The following is a 21,546-nucleotide window of genomic DNA, read 5'->3' as shown; positions in this document are numbered from 1 at the left end:
ACTAAATGCTTACTGATAGCTAATTACTAGCATTTCTCTCAAATTATCTCTGAAATGCAATTCTAAACACCAAAAAGTAAGCAATCAGATGCATTTTATGACTTTTAAATTCCTGCTGAGTTTTTAACATCAGTATCATCAGCTAACTTCATTTATGAACAATCAAAAAATGCAACTGTTACCACACCAACGTCAAGTACCTGTAAGATCTCTTCATATTTTTTTGTCATCCTTTGCAGATAATCATCCTTTTCAGCTATCTTACGATACAGCTGCTTTACATCTGCCTTGTGGATTTCCAGTAGCTCTGCCTCCACTTCCTGCGCTTTGCCTAGGAAAGTAAACAAATTTATCTGAATTTACTACACTTCAGTTTGTGTGACAGGTTCAAATAGTGTATGATTACACAATTTAAGATACAAAAGCCAGAATGTGCAGCCTGAGCACAATATGTAAATGCACCAGCCAGTAAAAATTAAAACACCGATTAGCTGCTTGGAGTTAACTGAACAGGATTCCGTGAGAAATGGTACAAACTCTATGTATGGGTTAGAGCATTGACTTGAATGTCATAATCGGAGATTTGTCATTTGTCTTGCCCCATGTCTGCTGGCTCTTTGCTAGAGCAATTGAGAACCAAATCAACTGCTCTGTACTCTCGGCTCAGCCCAGTATCTTCCTATGCTTCAAATGTTTATCAATGGCCTTTATCTAATTAACTTCTTGTGACAAAGCTTTCCATGCTCCTACAATCCCATATAAACAAATGTCTCTTATTCTCTCACCTCACACTTCTTGTGGCAATTTTAAATTGATAACTCATCAGCAGTTACCCAAACAGAGGAACCAGTCTTTTCTTCTTCAACCTATCAAAATCTTACTGCATTTCAACAGAAGGTCATGTCGCAACTGTCAGGGGAAAACCTGAAAAGCTATGGCTTAAAGATGCCCTTGCTAATGCTTAGGACTGTAAGGTTAGATCCAAAGGCATCCTTTGAAATCCCTTAAGGAAGGCTTTTGCATTTCTTTGATGAGTGCTTGGTTTGTGGATGAAGATGCATTTACCAGATTCAGAATATTGTTCTTGCTTGTGCTCAGGCTGCTGAGGGCAAGGCTTAAGGATGACCTTACAAGAGACCCTTTGATTCATCTCAATTTTTATGATTCTTTGAATATAGTTTTATTGATAAGCGGTGCTGGTGGATGTAGAATAAACTAAAATCAACACTACTTCTAGCACCAAATCCATAGGCTAAACAGATGGAAGTCACATAATTGCCTGGTTGTCAATCAGATGACTATATAAAAAAAACATGTATTTCCCTCCTGTGAGTTTGGTATATTGAAATATATTTACCTCAGAACCCATTCTCTGATAAATGAAGCCACAGAATTTTTAAATAAGCACCATGATTACTCATTGCTAGTCCCTTTCTGATATGCAGATAAGGCAACTTTAATTCTACAGGCAAACAATTTATTGAAATGACCAGTATAAAGTTCAGACAACTTTAACTTCCATCAATAAAACAAAACTAGGATTTTACACTTCATTCATGGAGTCATTATGGCACACAGAGAGGCCACATGGTGATGAATTACCCATAACCATTCGCGCTAAAGGTACAGGATAATCTTTTTCAGTGCCAAGAGAGTATACCCCTATTTATACAAATTAAATAGAACCATAATTTCTCTATCCTATTTTAATAACTCTTCTCACACTTTTAGAGTTATCCTGAAACCATACATCATGCACCAATTGTTAAGAGGATAAGCAGATAAAAGAAAGACGACTTCAATTTATGGTCTTTCATGACCACAGGACATCCCAAAGCACTTTGAAACCAATAAAGTACTTTTTAAGTTTTGTAACGTATGAAGCGTGGCAGCCAATTTGGACACAGCAGGCTCCCAAACAGCAATGGGATAATGCCCAGATAATTTGTTTTTGTGATGTTGATTGAGGGATAAATATGGCCAGGACACTGGATTTAACTCCCCTACTCTTGGTTGAAATAGCAGCATCAGATCATGGGATCTTTTATATCCGTCCAAGGAGGCAGATGGGGCTTCGGCTTGTACTGGAATGTCAGCTTTGATTTTTGTGCTTAGATCCTGGAGTGGGATTTGAACCTACAACCTTCTGGCTCAGATGCGCGTATGCTACCAACTGAGCCACAGCTGACACATAAATGATCTCCTCGAGTCATAGCTGACACATAAATGATCTCCTCTGAAGCCATTTTATATTTGCAGACAGTAAAAAAGCCCTGTAATGTTTGCCTTATACTCTATACTTTACACAATAGCACAGCAGAGTGGTATTCTTCCCAATGAACCCTGCCTGCTTCACCATGTGGTCTTTTTATTTTTAATGTGCAGTACAAATAAAGCAAACTAGAGAACAAGATTTGATTTTGTCCTTAACTGCTTTAGTTCAGATTGAAACAAACATAACTTGAAAATTTTGCCCTATTTAGCCCTTATACTTCACTTCCATCTGCCTTCCTTGTAAAGGCAGGTAGAGTGAATGGCCAACAAACTTCCCAATGATTACTGTAGCTTGCGTTGTTCCGATCGAGGTGGGAGGAGTGTACTATCGTTTCAAGTTCCACTTCTCCACAGGTCACAACATATATTTGAATGAGTATTGCTGAAAATAGAGACATTTTGTCAAAGCTTTTTGTCAAATGTAAGGGAACGCAACAAATTTATATTGTATATTGTATGAGACGAGAGTGCTGATTGGTAGGCAAGTGGACTCTAATTGATAGAGGAGTTGCCATCGCGAACGCTCCAGTTTATGGTGACTGACAGTTAACTGCCAAGCTTTGTTTGAAATTTAAACTAGGCAGCTTACCTCTGATTGGTCAAGGTATTGCCCTGAGGAATGAACCAGTGAATGGCTGTCACTTATTTGTTTGGCTGAAATAGGCGCAATCTGTGTACATATTTTTCCTGTCTGCAAAGAACAGGGCCCTGTGTATTAACATATGTAGCTTCCAGTATGCGCAAATGTGCCACACTGCGAGCCCGACTGACAATCTTAAATTGGTTGTCAGTGTAATTCTTAGCACATTGAGGATGATTTAGTAAATGTTGTCCAATTGCGGAATCACATCTCACGGTGGACACTTTTGAGTTTTGCAAACATGGGCTGATTGAGTATGGCCTGTACTTTGCCCGTTGCAAACAGCGGAAGGGACATCTTGTTTGATAGCATTCGCCAGTCTTTGGGACGTACAGCTTATATACCTAGCACCACACTGGCATTGAAATTCATTTATCACATTACTCATTTGGGTGATAGGCAGAACATCTTTTTGGCTTGATGGCAGCATCCTGTTAGTGGCAAACACCACACGTGTTGCTCCTGGATAGGAGCAGCGTGAAACAGCTAGCTTCACCTGGTACACAAGTTTTTGGAATAGATTACCCTTCTAGGTAATCTGAGGGAGACTGGGCACTTTTCAGGGCTGAAAATGACAGCCTTAGGCCCGTTCATAAATTTGCACAATATACAGCGAGAAATGATTTGATCAGGGTTGCCATTGTCATGCAGGATGCCTTTGATTTGTTCAATTTCAGCATCAAGCTTGCATGGTGAGCAATTGACTTGGGCCCTATTTACGAGGTTGCTGATAAGGCCAATCTGAGAGTGCTTGGAACTGTAAGAATCCCAACATGTGTAGTGACCAGTAAGGTAGGCTTGCGGTAGACCATGGTAGAGAACGCCTTAGCAGATTTCTCAACTAGTACGTCAAGGTAAGGGGGCTCATTTGACTGCTCCATTTCAAAGGTGAATTTGAGCTCAGGATGGAGCCCATTAAGATGTGTAAGGAAATTACTACATGCAGCTGCAGATGCAAATATAGCAAAAGTATCATCTACATATCGGAAATATGCAAGAGGTAGGAGGTTAGGTGTCATTCCCTCGAATGGAACCCAACAAAGATGCTTATGAGAGCTGGGCCTAGAGGGGATCCCATGGGAACACCATATATTTTGGCATACATGGTGGCATTAAAACTGAACTGTGCGAGTTGCTGAGTTCATTAGCTACTGATTCATGGTGGGTCTAGATCACCATGATATAGTACTGCAGCACATGTATCTATTGCTTCCTTAAGTGGTACATTGGTGAATAGGCTAGCAATGTGGACATGGCATTGTTATCAATATGCAAGTCCTGAATGGTCTTCACAAATGTGAAGGAACCTTTCATCGTGTATGTGGAAAATTTGCTCAAAACTGGTTGTATCAATTCACCCAACTATTTGGCCAATTCAAAGTCCACTTGCTGACCAATCAGCACTCTCTTCTCATACAGTATAAATTTGTTGCATTCCCTTACATTGATATTCTTGCAAATTGTCCTGATGAGTGCAAGATGAAAAGATTTGACAAAATGTCTCTATTTTCAGCAATACTCAAGTTCTATACTACCAAACGACTATTTATACATTTAAACGTTTACCTGGTTACCGGTACAGCCAAACATACACTTTTTTTTTGATCCCAGAATCAAATATACCAACTAGGTTTCTTCAATAAACAAAATCAGTTTATTACAAAACAAGACTTGACCAGTAACGAAGCAAAGCATTAAGACACAAATTGATAAATGAAAGTTCCCTTTTTTAAATTCCCCAATTACACTCACACACACTGAAAAATATATAGAAATTCTCTCTGCAGAGGTCTGTTACAAAAAAGACAAAAAAAAAGACTAATTTGGCCAAATAATTGTTAATTTTTGACACAAAAAAAAGGGAAGTCAGTTGGCCCTTTTTTTGGTCTGGCGTCCGGGTATACCGAGACGGGTCACTGTGATCGTTTCAGAAGCAGTCTCTTCTGGAGATGTTGAGAATTATTCCAGTAGGCTTTCCAGGAGAAATGTGGTATCAGGGTTTTTCTGCCAGCACACACTTGAATCGCAGGATTTTTCTCAGTTTCTCAGGAGCTATGCAGCACCAGGGATTTTAGCTCTCGCACACTGGATTTTTGCAGGATTTCTTCAAAGAGGTAGAGAAGGTGGTGAGCTGGGTGGTTTCTTCTCTTGGCAGGAAAACACCAACTGTCTTCAAACAGTTCACACCCCAACTAAACTGAAAACAATGCCGAAACCCCAAACAGGGAGTGAACCTCCTGACCTCCATAAACCGAGACATGTGGCTTCTCTGTAACCATTTTTCCCCCAAGTCACCAAGGGTTCTCTTGTTTACTGAGCCCAAATCATAGCTGGTTTCCAAACAACATCTCAAGTGTGCTTTTGGTGAACTTGGTTAAAAAACATATCCATGGAATCTTTTCACTTTCAGCACAAGTCCTCAAAAGAAAGGAAGCACTTTCATAAGTGTTACATAATTAACAGTATATGTGCTTTCGAAGAGATTGAACACTTTTTACAGAGCCCTTTTCATAGCATGATGACGTTAAATAAATAACCATTGCAAAGGGATTCAGTTTTCAGTGAGAAAAACAAACTTCAACCAACAAAAATTAGGGCAACAAGAGCATAACCAATAGACATATCTACTGAAAGATGATATGGCGATATCCTTTTGGTAAATAAATATATTCAAAATCACTTCTTGTTCTTGTACTTACTAATAGCCTCTTTGACTGAGATATCTAGCTCTTGTTCTTTCTGAGCTAGCTGTGTATTAAATTCTCGCATTAACTGTTTGAGAGTGGAGTTGTGTTTCAGCTGTAGATCCTCCAGTTCCAGCCTGTAACCAAAAACAATGGTTATCAGCAAAACTAGCTCAGTAATACTTCCAACTTGCCTTGGAATAAAATAGTGGCCTCACTGATAACTTTTTACCTATTCAGACAGCAGTAAGGTGGCTAAGGAGACAAAATGAAGGATTAGCAGTTACAGTGACCACTTAAGCTGGTCAAAAATATGTTTTCAGCATTTATGGTTGGGACCAATGTTGGATTGTGCCTATTCCGAGGACCTTGCTTTTGATTGTTAGGTCACAGAACTAAAATTTATAACATGGCATTTGGGAGAAATTCATTAACTGTTCAAATCAAAATTCACTAACATTTGGGAAAAACGCTGATCAAGATTCAGACTTGGCAAAAGCAGAATACTTATTTCTGTATTAACAGACATATTTTGTATTGTCCCTAATGAATGTTCATACGGACTTCTTCAGGCAGAACTATGTATCAATTGGAAATCTAAGAAATTAAATTATATGTACTGATAAATCTAAAGCTGTAAATAAGTTGCATCTTGGTGACAGCAAGCACAGATTTAATAGTTAAATGTTGCAAAAGCAAAACTCCAAGTTGTAGACTTTAGGAACAAACTAGTCACACTCCTCAGGGGCTGAACATTGCTTCAGGTTAAAGCACTGCCCTTTCACCTCTACTATCTGGATTTAAATTAAGCCAAACATGGGATAAAATTTTCCCCTGCAAACTGTAAGGGTCTGAAAGACCAAACTTTGAATATTTTGAAACCAAGGGATAAGGGGATGAAATTCTTGAGCACAAAACTGGCCAGGATTTAGCAATGAGATTTGCAATTGCACTTCAAGTCAGAGAACAGTTCATGTAAAAAAAAACTGGGACAACAGAGCAAGTGTTGTTCTTTTAAGGCCAAATTCAGGAAGCATTGTTGGGCGAGTAAAGTGCTTTTTGTTTTACATTTCAAGGTCTTTTTTGTGTGAACCAGACTGCATGAGTAATATATATTAAGATCACTTGATTCATGTTGCCTACTTTGAACAGTTCAGGTACAATGAAGTCTTTAACTTTCTTTAAACTGTTCAAAATCAGAGAATAAGTGCATTCATGTACATACGTTTCATTGGTGGAATTGATACTTGCATATGTACAGTGCTATTCCAAATTTAAGATAAAGCCAGAATACCCAGCCTGTATAACTTTATCATATATAGCTAATACCTGCTCAAGGGAACAGTGACAGCAGTAGGTTGGCAAACAAGGTATTATTCCACCACTGTTTCACTAGGCTGTGTGACCCTCAATAGAGTTGGAACAGCTACAATGTGAAGAAGTTCAGTAGCTCAATACAACACGACAGAGCCACTATATTTCCTTATTCTGACTTGTACAAAACATTATTGTACTTTTTTTTAAAATTCATAGTATTTTATCACCCTAAATGGAACAAAGTTATAATAAAGGTTATCAGCAGCATTTTCTTTTTGGAATTTAACCACGTATCTAGGTAGATTATTGGTCTGGATTTGTGGTCAGTGGCGAAGGCGATGGCCATTCACATCAAAAGAATCTGCCCATAAAATGTGATTGACTTCTAGAGTGCTGTCTTCCTCTCCCCCGAAATCATTTTGAATTTAGTGCCTTCTACAGGGGATCTGTTGGGTCTGTCAACAGGGCAGCGGCAACGAGACTGATCTAACAACCAGACTGAAGAATTCTCACAGACGGCAAAGCAGCAAATATTAACTACATTTAAACCATTGTACAGAAAGTGAGATAGAGATTGGGACATACACATGGGATTAAGAGTAAACCTTAAATAGCCAAACACAAACACAAAGAAGATTTAATTTTTATTTCTAAAAAATCTGCCACATTTAAATTTTCTTCAGGTAATGTGACTCGACACTTTTCATAGAATCATACAACGGTTACCACACAGGAAGCAGCCATTCAGTCACGTTCGTGCCCTCTCTGCAACAGCAAATCAGGTAGTCCCACTCGCCCTTTCCCAATAGCTCTGCAAATTTTCTCTCTTCAGGTACTTATCCAATGCCCTTTTGAAAGCCACAATTGAATCTGCCTCGACCACTCTCAGGCAGTGCATTCCAGATCTTAACCCTTCTGTTAATGGTAACAGTTTCTCCCTATCTACTTGGTAGGGAAAGCCCCTCATGCTTTTGAACACCACTCAACCTTCTCTAAGAACAACCACCCCAGCTTTTCCAAACTATCCACATAATTGAAGTCCCTCATGCCTGGAACTAAACTTGTAAAACTTTTCTGCACCCTCTCTACAGACTTCACATCCTTCCTAAAGCGTGGCACCCAGAATATTCCAGTGTAGGTTGAACCACGGTTTTTATAAAAGATTATCATAACTTCTTTGCCAATGTACTCTTTGCTTTGATTTATAAAACCCATGATCCCGTATGTCTTTTTAACCACTTTCTTAACCTGCCCTGCCACCTCCAACAACTGGTGTCCATATATCCCCAGTTCGCTGTTATTGTATCCCCTTATTTTATATTGTGTCTCCTCGTTCTTCCTACCAAAATGTATCACGTCACACTTCTCTGAATTGAACTTCATTTGCCATTCAACCAGCTTGTCAAAGTCCAGGGCATTTAAGTTAAGGAGCAGTGTGAAATACTGCATAGTGCAAACACAGCGCAAGGGGAAATATTAAGGGCTTTAGCATCTTTAGAAGTGGATAAAAATGCCAGGTGCAGTTGAAATGTATCCCAGGCTGATAAGGGATGCAAGGGAAGAAATAGCGAAGGCTCTCACCATCATTTTCCAATCCTCTCTGACTGTATAGACATGGTGCCAGAAATCTCCTAATGCTGTACTGTGGTTCAAAAAGGAAGGGATAGCCCAAGTAACTACAGGCAAGTCAGCATAACCTCGCTGGCAGGCAAATTATTGAAAAAAATTCTGAAGTACAGTATAAATCACCATTCAGAAAGGCACAAATTAATCGAGGGCTGTCAACATAAATTTGTTAAGGGAAAGTTATGTCTGACTAACTTTACTGAATTTTTTTGAGGAGGTAACAAGCAGGGGTAATGAGGGTGATGCATTTGATGTAGTATGGTTCAGGTCTGGTCACTGCATTACAGGAAGGATTTGATCACACTAGAGAGGGGACAGAGGAGATTTCCGAGGATGTTGCCTAGACTAGAGAATATTAGCTATGAGGAAAGATTGGATAGGCTGGGGTTGTTTCCTTTGGAACAGAGGAAGTAGACAGGAGATTTAATTGAGGGGTACAGAATTGTGCAGAGCCTAGTGCGGATAGGAAGGACATATTTCCCTTTGCAGAGAGGTCAACAACTGGGGGCATGAATTTAAAGTATTTGGCAGAAGGATTAGAGGGTACTTGAGAAATATTTCCTCCCAGAGGGTGGTGGGGGCCTGGAACCCATTGCCTGATAGGGGCAGAAACCCTCATATCTAAAAAAAATGCTTGGATATGCACTTGAAGTGCTGTCACATACAGGGCTATGGACCAAAAGCTGCAAAGTGGGATTAGGTTGGATCATTCTTTTTCAGCTGGCACAGACAAGATGGGTCAAATGGCCCCCTTCTGTGACATAAACTTCCTGTTTCCATGTAAAAGTGGCTCAGTAGCACCATCAAGGGCCAAGCCCCTGAAGGACATAGCTGCCAAACTGGGTCTGGTGGAAGAACCAACATCAGGAAAAAACATACTTGACGCTGTCCTCACCAATCTACCCATCACAGATGCATCTATCCATGACAGTATTGGTGGGTGTGGCTACTACACAACCCTTGAGGAGACAAAGTCCTGTCTTCAAAATGAGGCCATCTTCCATTGTGTTCTGTGGCACTACCACCAAGCTAAGTGGAATAGATTTGGCAGCTCAAAACTGGGCATCTATGAGGCACAGTGAGCTATCAGCATCAGCAGAAATTTATTCCACCGCAATCTGCAACCTTGTGGCCTGGCATATCCATCTTGGCCACCTCCTGAAGTCCCCACCAACACGGGATACCAGTCTTCATCCAAATCAATTCACTCCATGTGATATCATGAAATGGCTGAGTGCACTGGTATATCAAAGGCAATGGGCCATGGCATAATCTGGGCAGAAGTGCTGAAGACTTGTGCACTAGATGTAGCTGTGCCTCTCGCTAAGTTGTTCCAGTAGAGCTATATCACTGGTATCTGCCCGACAGAGTGGAAAATTGCAGAGGTATGGCCTGCCCAGAAAAAGGAAGATCAATCCAATCTCGCTAATTACCAGCCCATCATTCTACTCTCAACCATTTGAAAAATGATGCAAGGTGTTGCCAACAGTGCTGTGAAGTAGCACTTACTCACTAAAAGCCTGCTCACTGATGCTTAGTTTGGTTACTGCCAGAAACAAGTAATTCAAGACCTCATTACAGCCTTGATCTAAACATGGACAAAAGATCTGAATTCTAGAGGCCAGGGTGACTGCCCTTGACAACATAGCAATATTGGACTGAGTGTAACATCAAGGATCCCAGTAAAACTGAAGTCAATGGGAATCAGGGTGGAAAATCTCCATTGCCTAGAGTCATGTCGAGTTCAAAGGAAGTTGGCTGCGATTACTGAAAGCCAATCATCTCAGCCCCAGGACATCTTTGCAGGAGCTCCTCAGGGTAATGTCCTAGGTCAAACCATCATCAGCTGCTTCATCACTAACCATATTTCCATCATAAGGTTAGAAGTGCGGATGTTCACCGATGAATATACAACTCCTCAGATAACAAAGCATCCATGTCTGCATACAGCAAGACCTGGACAACATACATCCTTGCGCTGATAAGTGGCAAGTAACATTCATGCCACACAAATGCCAGGCAATTGCCATTTCCAACAAGTGGGAGTCTAAAAACCCTCCCCTTGACATTCAATGGAATTACAATCTCTGGATCCCCCACCATTAACATCCTGGGAGTCAATACTGACCAGTACGTTAATTGAGCTGGACACATAAATACAGTGGCTACAGGAGCCGATCAGCAGTTAGGTATTCATCTGTGAGCAAACCACCTCCTGACTCCTCAAAGCCTGTCCACCACCTACAAGGCACTAGTCAGGAGTGTGATGGAATACTCTCCACTTGCCTTGTTGAGTACAGCTCCAACAACATTCAAGAAGTTGGACACCACCAAGGACAAAGCAGAGAGCTTGACTGGGACTCCAGCCACCACCTTAAATATTTACTCCCTCCACCACTAGCGTACAGTAGGTGCAGTGTGCAACATTTCCAAGATCTTTAGTGGGAAATTACTAGAGTCTACTATTAAGGATAGGGTGACAGAACATCGTGAACATTTTTAGCTGATCAGAGAGAGCAAGTGTGGATTTTTAAAGGGTAGGTCATGCCTGACAGATCTGATTGAATGTTTTTTTTTAAAGAGGTGACTAAAGTTGTGGACAAGGGAGTGTCTGTGGATCTTATTTATATGGACTTTCAGTAGGCATTTGATAAAATCTCCCATAAGAGACTGCTCGCTCAAGTTGAAGCTCATAAAACTGAAGGCAAACTATGTAGGAAATTGCTGAGTGCCAGGTGCTTTAATTGGCAGAATACAACTAGCAGCTTCAACTATTCACCATATTTATGACTTAGATGATGGGACAGAAAGCCATATATCCAAATTTACTGATAGCAGACATTGTAAGCAGTGTAGATGCAAACGTAACATTACAAAAGACATCGATAGGTCAAGCGAATGAGCAAAAATTATGGCAAATGGATTTCAATGCAGGCTAACGTGAGGTCATGCATTTTGAACTTAAAAAGGATAGAACAGGGTACTTCCTAAATGGTGGAAAGATTGAAACAGTGCAGGTACAAGGAGGCTTGGGGTCCAGGTATACAGCTTATTAAAATACCATGAACAGGTACAAAAAATAATCAAAAAGGCTTGTGAAATACAGGCCTTTATATCAACAGGAGTACAATACAATGAGGTAGAAGTCATGCTACACTATAAAATGCCCTGGTTAGCCCACTCCTGGAGTACTGTGAGCAGTTCTGGGCACCACACCTTAGAAAGGGTATATTAGCCTTGGAGAGAGGACAGCATAGATTTACCAGACTAAAACCTGGACTCCAAGGGTTAAATTACAAAGGGAGCAAACACAAACTTGGGTTGTATTCCCTGGAATTTCAGAAGTTAATGGATGATTTCATCCAAGTTTTCAAGATATTAAGGGGCACAGATAGGATAGGTAGAGAGAAACTATTTCCACTGGTTGGGGAGTCTAGGACTAGAAGGCATCATCTAAAAATTAGAAAGAGACCTTTCAGGAGTTAAATTAGAAAACACAGGAAAAGGGTGGCAGGCATTGGGAACTTCCGCAAACAACAACTGATGCTAGATTATTTGTAAATTTAAAAGGTGCTGAGGGATATGGGGCAAAGGTGGGTATAAGGAGCTAGACCACAGCAGCGAAATGGCCTACTTCTTATGTTCTTATATTACCAGGGACCACCCGGCATCGACCTAGGCACCGGAAACGACAAACCCAGCCCTGTCGACCCTGCAAAGTCCCCCTTACTAACATCTGGGGGCTTGTGCCAAAGTTGGGAGAGTTGTCCCACAGACTAGTCAAGCAACAGCCTGACAAAGTCATACTCACGGAATCATACCTTACAGAAAATGTCCCAGACACTGCAATCACTATCTCTGGGTATGTCCTGTCCCACCGGCAGGACAGACCCAGCAGAGGTGGCGGGACAGTGGTCTACAGTAGGGAGGGAGTTGCCCTGGGAGTCCTCAACATCGACTCTGGACCCCATGACGTCTCATGGCATCAGGTCAAACATGGGCAAGGAAACCTCCTACTGACTACCACCTACCGCCCCCTCCCTCAGCTGATGAGTCAGTACTCCTCCATGTTGAACACCACTTGGAGGAAACACTGAGGGTGGCAAGGGCACAAAATGTACTCTGAGTGGGGGACTTCAATGTCCATCACCAAGAGTGGCTCGGTAGCACCACTACTGACTGAGCTGGCCGAGTACTAAATGACATAGCTGCTAGACTGGGTCTGCGGCAGGTGGTGGGGGAACCAACATGAGGGAAAAACATACTTGACCTTGTCCTCACCAATCTGCCTGCCGCAGATGCTTCCGTCCATGACTGCATTGGTAGGAATGACCACCGCACAGTCCTTGTGGAGACGAAGTCCTGCCTTCACATCGAGGATATCGTCCATCGTGTTGTGTGGCACTATCACCGTGCTAAATGGGATAGATTTCAAACAGATTTGTCAAAGCAAAATGGGCATCCATGAGGCACTGTGGGTCATCATCAGCAGCAGAATTGTACTCAACCACAATCTGCAACCTCATGGCCCGGCATATCCCCCACTCTACCATTACCATCAAGACAGGAGACCAACCCTGGTTCAATGAAGAGTGTAGGAGGGTATGCCAGCAGCAGCACCAGGCATACCTCAAAATGAGGTGTCAACCTGGTGAACGTACAACTCAGGACTACTTGCAAGGCTATGGGTCCTGACAATATTCTGGCAATAGTACTTAAGACCTGTGCTCCAGAACTTGCCGCGTCCCTAGCCAAGCTGTTCCAGTATAGCTACAACACTGGCATCTACCCAGCAATGTGGAAAATTGCCCAGGGTATGTCCTGTACACAAAAAGCAGGACAAGTCCAACCCTGCCAATTACCGCCCCATCAGTCTACTCTCAATCATCAGTAAAGTGATGGAAGGTGTCATCAACAGTGCCATCAAGCAGCACTTGCTTAGCAATAAACTGCTCAGTGATGCTCAGTTTGGGTTTTGCCAGGGCCACTCAGCTCCTGACCTCATTACAGCCTTGGTTCAAACATGGACAAAAGAGCTGAACTCAAGAGGTGAGGTGAGAGTGACTGCCCTTGACATCAAGGCAGCATCTGACTGAGTATGGCATCAAGGGGTCATGGCAAAACTGGAGTCAATGGGAATCAGGGGGAAAACTCTTCGCTGGTTGGAGTCATACCTCGCGCAAAGGAAGATAGCTGTGGTTGTTGGAGGTCATCTCAGCTCCAGGACATCACTGCAGGAGTTCCTCAGGGTAATTTCCTAGGCCCAACCATCTTCAGCTGCTTCATCAATGACCTTCCTTCAATCATAAGGTCAGTCAAGTGGGGATGTTCGCTGATGATTGCACAATGTTCAGCACCATTCGCGACTCCTCAAATACTGAAGCAGTCCGTGTCGAAATGCAGCAAGGCCTGAACAATATCGAGGCTTGGGCTGATAAGTGGCAAGTAACATTTGCGCCACATAAGTGCCAGGCAATGACCATCCCCAAGAAGAGAGAATCTAACCATCTCCCCTTGACATTCAATGGCATTACCAACACTGAATCCCCCACTATCAACATCTTAGGGGCTTCCATTGACCAGAAACTGAACTGGAGTAGTCATATAAATACCGCGGCTACAAGAGCAGGTCAGAGGCTAGGAATCCTGCAGCCAGTAACTCAACTCCTGAGTCCCCAAAGCCTGTCCACCATCTACAAGGCACAAGTCAGCAGTGTGATTGAATACTCTCCACTTGCCTGGATGGGTGCAGCTCCAACAACACTCAAGAAGCTCGACACCATCCAGAACAAAGCAGCCCGCTTGATTGGCACACCATCCACGAACCTTCACTCCCTCCACCACTGACGCACAGTGGCAGCAGTGTGTACCATCTACAAGATGCACTGCAGCGACGCACCAAGGCTCCTTAGACAGCACCTTCCAAACCCACGACCTCTACCACCTCGAAGGACAAGAGCAGCAGATGCATGGGAACATCACCACCTGCAAGTTCCCCTCCAAGTCACACACCATCCTGACTTGGAACTATATTGCCGTTCCTTCACTGTCGCTGGGTCAAGATCCTGGAACTCGCTTCCTAACAGCACTGTGGGTGTACCTACATCACATGGACTGCAGCGGTTCAAGAAGGCAGCTCACCACCACCTTCTCAAGGGCAATTAGGGATGGGCAATAAATGCTGGCATAGCCTGTGATGCCCACATCCCATGAATGAATTTAAAAAAACAAGGGGGAGCTCAAAACACAGTGTGTTTAAAATTAAAAGCCCTGTTCCAAGAAGACCAGGTGAAAGCTGAGAAAGACCCCTAGACACCTTCCTCACCTGGTTGTAAAAGTTTGGTTCAGGTAGGGGGTGAACAGCATGAAAGCTTTGGTGCAGAAGCTTCATATCAGCTTTCAGAATCCTGTTAATAGATCTGCCTCTCATGGAATGTGCAAAGATTGTCTCAGAAGGGCAATAAATGCTGACCTGGCCAGCGACGCCCACATTCCATGAATGAATAAAAAACCTCTCAATTTTTGGAGGCATTGTTAGATTATCAGAGTACCTGAAATTGCTTCACTTAGTCTTTCTGAATTCTGAGGATAAGGAAGAGAGTGCAACAGAATTTTTTCTCCTGGGGAGACTGCACAGAGCCAAAGCCAAGTACTTTTCAAAAAGTTCAAAAATCTTCTCTCATCACAGATGCAGTACATTTCTGAATAACCCCATTCTTACAAAGAGATCTTCTACCTGAGTGCAATGCTCATTTATGGGATTAATATGGTTGCAACTCAGCAAGCCCATTACAAAATTGCCCATAGATACATTTATATCGTGGTTCAATAGACCCGATGTATATCCTGGTCATAGGAAGTAGGACTGATTAAAGCCCCTACAAGCAAACGTCATTGTTATGGTGATGTCACTATACATTGATCAACCTTGCACGAGAACCTAACAGCCTACAAAACTAATCCATGTTCTCATTTAATCAGATGCCATCTAACGTTTTAACGCACCCTGGAACCCAAAGACTAACAGCACCGTATGTGGGCACCATATCGAATACTGTGGAGGAGTCCAAGACATGCATAGGATGAAGAGTCTCCACGTTAGTTCCGAGGACTCAGCATTCTACCTGGCCTGGAGAAAACTGACTCAGAATATGACACAATTCTATCAAGTTAGCTGACGGGACTATGGGACTGGGGAAGAAAAAGACTGCTATTTCCATATTGAGTCAAATCATAGGTCAGAACTCGTAGATGGGTGGTTGATGGTTGGCACAGACTCGGTGGGCCGAAGGGCCTGTTTTGGTGCTGTATCTCTAAACTATAAAATCTAAACTAAAGAAGAGAAAATTCTTATCATGACCATTTAACTGCTCAAAACTGCAATATCCATTACTTTGGCAGCTCATGACTGGGTTCTGCGGCCACAGTTCTCATCAAAATCAAAATGTCTGCTTGCTCTGGACCTGCTTCATTTGTCACAGTGAAAGCTGAAGGCTCTAGGGACATGCTCCACCCATTACTTAAAACAGTTAAATGCTCTGCACACAAATGTACCGATAAAAATTACCTGCCACATTGACAGAGGTGGTGATTATTTGTGGGGCAAGGAGAATACTTTCCTTTTTATTTCCATGGTGATAATGAAGGCTGGTAGACAGTAAACATGGCATCTTACTCACTACCTCAAAAATCACACCCAACAATGAATGAACTTGTATTTATAAACAACATTTCACGTCCTTAGGGCATCCAAAAGCACTTTACAATCAAGTAAATACTTCTGAAATATAAACATTGCATTCTCAGCAAAAACGCTAGCCCAACCACACTCAGCGATGTCCCAGAAACAGCAGCGGGATATATGATCAGATAATCTGTGTTGATGGTGTTAGTTGAAGGATAAATATAGGCCAGGACACCAGGAGAATGCCAGATAGTGCCACGGGATCATTTTTGTCCACTTGAGCAGGCAAACTCCTTGTTTTTCTGTCTGATCGGAAAGCTGGCACCTCCAACACTGTAGCACTTCCACAGTACTGCATTAAAGTATCTGCACAGATGATGTGCTCAAGTACGGCTTCAAACTCAGGATTTTGACTCTGAGAATGCTACAGTTGAGTCAAGGCCGAGACAAATAGAAATAATGCTACCTTGCAGTCTTCATTCTTTCATACACAGTACAACTTCGATGAAAGTCAATGAATCTGGGAAAATCATGTACTAAGCATGCCCAAACATTGTTTTGTTGGCACACATTAATGTTTGACAGCCAGATAAGCATTGTATCAAGCCCCAGGAACCTTCAGAACAGCAGCAAATCATTCTGACTTGACCTGAATCTAAACTAATTTTGCGAAGAAAATCCCTAACCAAATTTAAAAATCAAACCTTGCAGGGTCTGAGAGGGTAGTTGTGAGGAATTGTAATGAATACGCATCATTCAAAGAATGAAGAAGGCTCTACAAAGTGGACAATCTATCTTGGCTCTTTAGTTCAACATCTTTCTCCATCACAGGAGCTATATAAAATTATTTACCAATTTAAAACAAGCATGCCTTGCCAGACCTAATCCAACCCTCCTAACAGCCCAGGAGCTCTGAACAAGATCATTGAGCAAGCTGATCATTTTGCTCTATCCCAAGCCCTGGGCAGCTGTTGAATACCTTGGAAGGCAGTTGTCCCATAAGGATGGAGTAGCAGGAAGGAAGATGGCTGTAGAAAAGTCTCTTAAATAGTACATTTGTTTTGAGTCCACCAAAAGACATCCTGGACTGGCACTTAGTCGACCAGAAAATCAGCAATGCAATTCGAATGATATCAATAAGGGTTCACAATCAATCAAGCATTGCATACTACAAAGATAGCCTATGCTATCAGCACAAACGTTAAGCAGTGGATATGAGCCCACTGAATACTGTGGAAGGGCAAGAAAATTCTCCTTTCAACTGTGAAGATTTAGAATTCTAAAAATACCGGTTTTTGCATGGGACCCAGCTGAGATTTCTTATGGTGTCTAAGCCACCCAATTTCTGGAAAACATTTAAACTGCTAGTCTGGTAGCATCCCAACTAAAAGCTGAGACAAACCCATCATTCAACTATAAACACATGCGAAATTGCTGCATCATTAAATGCACAGCAAACAAAGAAGGCACATCCACACCATGCAAGCACAGCAGAATTCCAATCATTAGACTCAGCAACTAATCTCATGTACTGCCATCTGTGGCTAGAATCTGATAATTTATTAGTAGCAAAAAATATTTCAAACTGAAGTGGAAGTATGAACTCTAGCTATGCTAACAGCAAGAGGATAAGTTAGGTCAATGTTTAGTCAGGCACACAATTTAAATGTCTTTAAGTTTACTCAGGATTTCCAAGCTTGAGGGGCAGCTGGACTCACTGCAGAGCATCAGGAAGAAGGAGAGTTTCCTGGATCGTACGTTCCAGGAGGTCACACCACAGGCAGCAAGAGTTCAGGATAATAGGTGGGTGGCCATCTGGAAATGAAGGAAGAGACTGAAAGTGCAGGAGTCTTCAGGGTGTGTGCTATTCTCAAACAGGTACGCAGCTTTGGAGACTGCTGGGAGTGACAACACCTTGAAGGAGTGCAATCCAGACCATGGCACCAATGGGCGTGGGACTGTACAGGAGGGAGCAGCAAAGTGCAGAAATGCAGTTGTTATAGGTGATTCCATAGTCAGGGGGACAGACAGGCATTTCTGTAACCGTCATCACCATCACATTCGCAAGGGAAATGAGGGATGGGCAACAAATGCTGGCCATGCCAACAAAGCTCACATCCAATGAAAGAATAAAAAAAAAAGAGTCCCGCAGTATGTGTTGCCTCCCTGGTGCCAGGGTAAAGGACATCACAGAAAAAGTGCTGGATATTCTGCAAGGGAAAGGGAATGAGCTAGAAGTTGTGGTATACATTGGTACCAACGACATAGCAAGGGCAGGTATTGAGGTCCTATGGTCAGATTTTCAAGAGTTGGGGAGGAAGTTAAAGAATAGGACTTCAAATATAGTAATCTCTGGATTACCCCCAGTGGCATGCGCTAGCAAGAGTAGAAATAACAAGACGGGAGGATCAATGTATGGCTTGAAGCATGGTGCAGGAGGGAGGGCTTCAGACTGGGACCAGAAGGCACCCATGCAAAAGAGACAGGTTGCACCTCAACAGGGGTGGGACCAAGGTCCTCGTGGGGAGATTCACTTGTGTGGCTGGGCAGGGTTTAGACTAAATTGGTAGGGGGATGGGCACCAGCATATCGAGCTAGAAAACAGGAATAAGGTGCATAATGTGAGCGCGTTCTACAGAACTAGAGATGGGAGTAATTCCGTATTAGGTGGGAGCAGACTGAGAAGGACTACAAGGAATGCAAAGATAGGATAACAATCTATCTGTGTAAATGCACAAAGTGTGGTGAATAAGGTTGGTGAACTACAAGCACAAATAGCAGAATGGGAATATGATGCAGTGGCAATAACGGAAACGTGGCTTAAAAATGGCGAGGACTGGGTGCTTAATATACAAAGATATAAAGTGCTCACAAACCGAAGGAAAAAAGGGAGGTGTGGTGGCAGTGATGATGAGGGAAGACATTGTCATGTTATAAAATGAGGATGTCCTTAAAGGGGCAAGAACAGAATCCATTTGGTTAGCATTGAGAAGCAAAAAGGGTATGATCACGTTACTAGGGGTATTCTATAGGCCTCCAAATAGTGAGACAGAGATAAAGGAGCAGCTCTGTATGGAAATCACAGAGATGTGTAAGAACTATAGAGTGGTGATATCAGGGGACTTTAAATGATCCAAATATCGACTGGGATAATTTTAGAGTAAAGGATAAGGAGGGGGAGGAATTTCTGAAATATGTTCAGGAGAACTTCCTTATCAGTATGTTCTCAGCCCAACTAGAAAGGAGACATTGCTGAATCTGGTGCTAGGAAATGAGGTGGGCCAAGTGGACCAAATGTCTGTCGGGGATGAACTGAGTAACAGCGATCATCGCATCATAAGGTTTAGACTAGAAAAGCAAGGAATGAAATAAGGTAGAACATCTAGATTGGAAGAGGGCTAATTTCAACATGATGAGAAGGGATCTAGCCAGGGTAGAATGGAACCAACGACTGACAGGAAAAGCTGTATTGGAACAATGGGTTATCTTTAAGGAAGAGATGCTTCAGGTACAGATTAGTACATTCCAACAAGACCAAACGTAAGAGAACCAATAACAGGGTTCTTTGGATGACAAGGGAGATAGAGATTATGATGAAACAGGAAAAAGGAGAGGGTTTATGATGCATGCCAGGTGAATTCTTCAAGTGAGAACCAGACCATATACAGTAAGTTGAGAAGGGAGGTGAAGAGGAAAATAAGGCTGGCAAAGACAGAATATGAGAACAGAATGGCAGTCAACATAAAAGAGCACCCAAAAATCTTCTATTGGCATGTAAATAGTTAGCGGGTAGGAAGTAGTGGAGTGGGATCTATTAGGCCCCTATAAGAGGGTAATATATGCTTAGAGGCACAGGGCAAGGCTAATATGTAGTGATGAGTACATCGTACCAGTGTTCACTAAGGAAGCGGAATCTGACAAAATATCAGTCGAAGCAGAGAGTGCAGAGGCAATGGATAGCATAAAAATTGAGAGGGGGGAGGTACTAAAAAGGCTGCTGTGCTTAGCGTAGATAAGTCACTTGATTCGGATGGCTTGCATCCCAGGTTGCAAAAGGAAGTGGGGATGGAAATAGTGGAAGGGCTTGCCATAATCCTTCGATTTTCCCTGGATACAGGGGGAGGTGCCAAAGGATTGCAGAGTGGCAAAGGTGACACCCTTATTCAAGAAAGGGTGTAAACAGTCCTAGCAACGACAGGCCAATTAGTTTAATATCAGTGGTGGGTAAGGTTTTAGAAACAATAAACAGGGGAAAAGTAAAATCAACACACACTTGGAGAAGTTGGAGCTAATTAAGGATAGCCAGGATGGATTTTTAAAAGGCAGATCAAGATTGACGAACCCTTGTGAATTTTTTGATGAAGTTACAGAGAAGGTTGATGAAGGGATATAAAAACATGAAATGCTGGAAATACTCAGCAGGTCCGCTTGATGAACGGAATGCTGTGGGTATTGTGTAATGATAGAAAACATCAAGTCATAGTAAATGATCGTTTTTCCAGACTGGAGGATGGCAGTCACTGGTGTTCCCAATGGTAAGTGCTGGGACCACTGCTTTTTTGTTATATATAAATGACTTTGATCTTGGAAAACAGAGTAGAATCTCAAAATTTGCCGCTAACACCAAACGTGGAGGCGTGACGAACAGTGAGAATGATATGAACTGTCTGTAACAGGGCATAGATAGGTTAGCAGAAGGGCAGACTGGTGGCAGAGGGAATTTAATACTGACAAGTGTGAGGTGATGCATCTTGGCAGAAGGAATAGGGAAAGGAAATATATACTTAATGGCACCATTCTAAAGGGTGTGCAGTGGTTAGCACTGCAGCCTCACAGCTCCAGCGACCCGGGTTCTGTTCTGGGTACTGCCTGTGTGGAGTTTGCAAGTTCTCCCTGTGACCGGGTGGGTTTTCTCCGGGTGCTCCGGTTTCCTCCCACAGCCAAAGACTTGCAGGTTGTTAGGTAAATTGGCCATTGTAAATTGCCGCTAGTGTAGGTAGGTGGTAGGAGAATTGAGGGAAGATGGGGATGTGGTAGGGAATATGGGATTAATGTAGGATTTAGTATAAATGGGTGGTTGATGGTCGGCACAGACTCGGTGGGCCAAAGGGCCTGCTTCAGTGCTGTATCTCTCTATCAACAGAGGGACCTGGGGGTGGAGGTGCATCGATCTTTGAAGGTGACAGGACGCATTGAGAGAATGGTTAGTACAGCATATGGAATATAGGGTTAAGTAAATAGAGGCATAGAGAACGAAAGCAGGGAAGTTGTGCTGAACCTTTATAAAGCTCCAGTTAGGCCCAATTGGAGTTTTGCGTCCA

General features: G+C 42.5%; 1 protein-coding gene across 1 annotated transcript in view; it reads right to left on the bottom strand.

Moving 5' to 3' along the window:
• Positions 1-21,546, bottom strand: part of LOC137370287 (golgin subfamily A member 4-like) — a 282,307-nt gene that overhangs the window by 58,726 nt on the left and 202,035 nt on the right. The window contains 2 exon segments of the mRNA XM_068032665.1: positions 201-331; positions 5,614-5,735. Coding sequence (XP_067888766.1) covers positions 201-331; positions 5,614-5,735 — 253 coding nt within the window.

The sequence above is a fragment of the Heterodontus francisci genome, chromosome 5 (assembly GCF_036365525.1).
Source record: "Heterodontus francisci isolate sHetFra1 chromosome 5, sHetFra1.hap1, whole genome shotgun sequence".
NCBI lineage: Eukaryota > Metazoa > Chordata > Chondrichthyes > Heterodontiformes > Heterodontidae > Heterodontus > Heterodontus francisci.
This window is presented reverse-complemented; position numbering and strand designations above follow the sequence as displayed.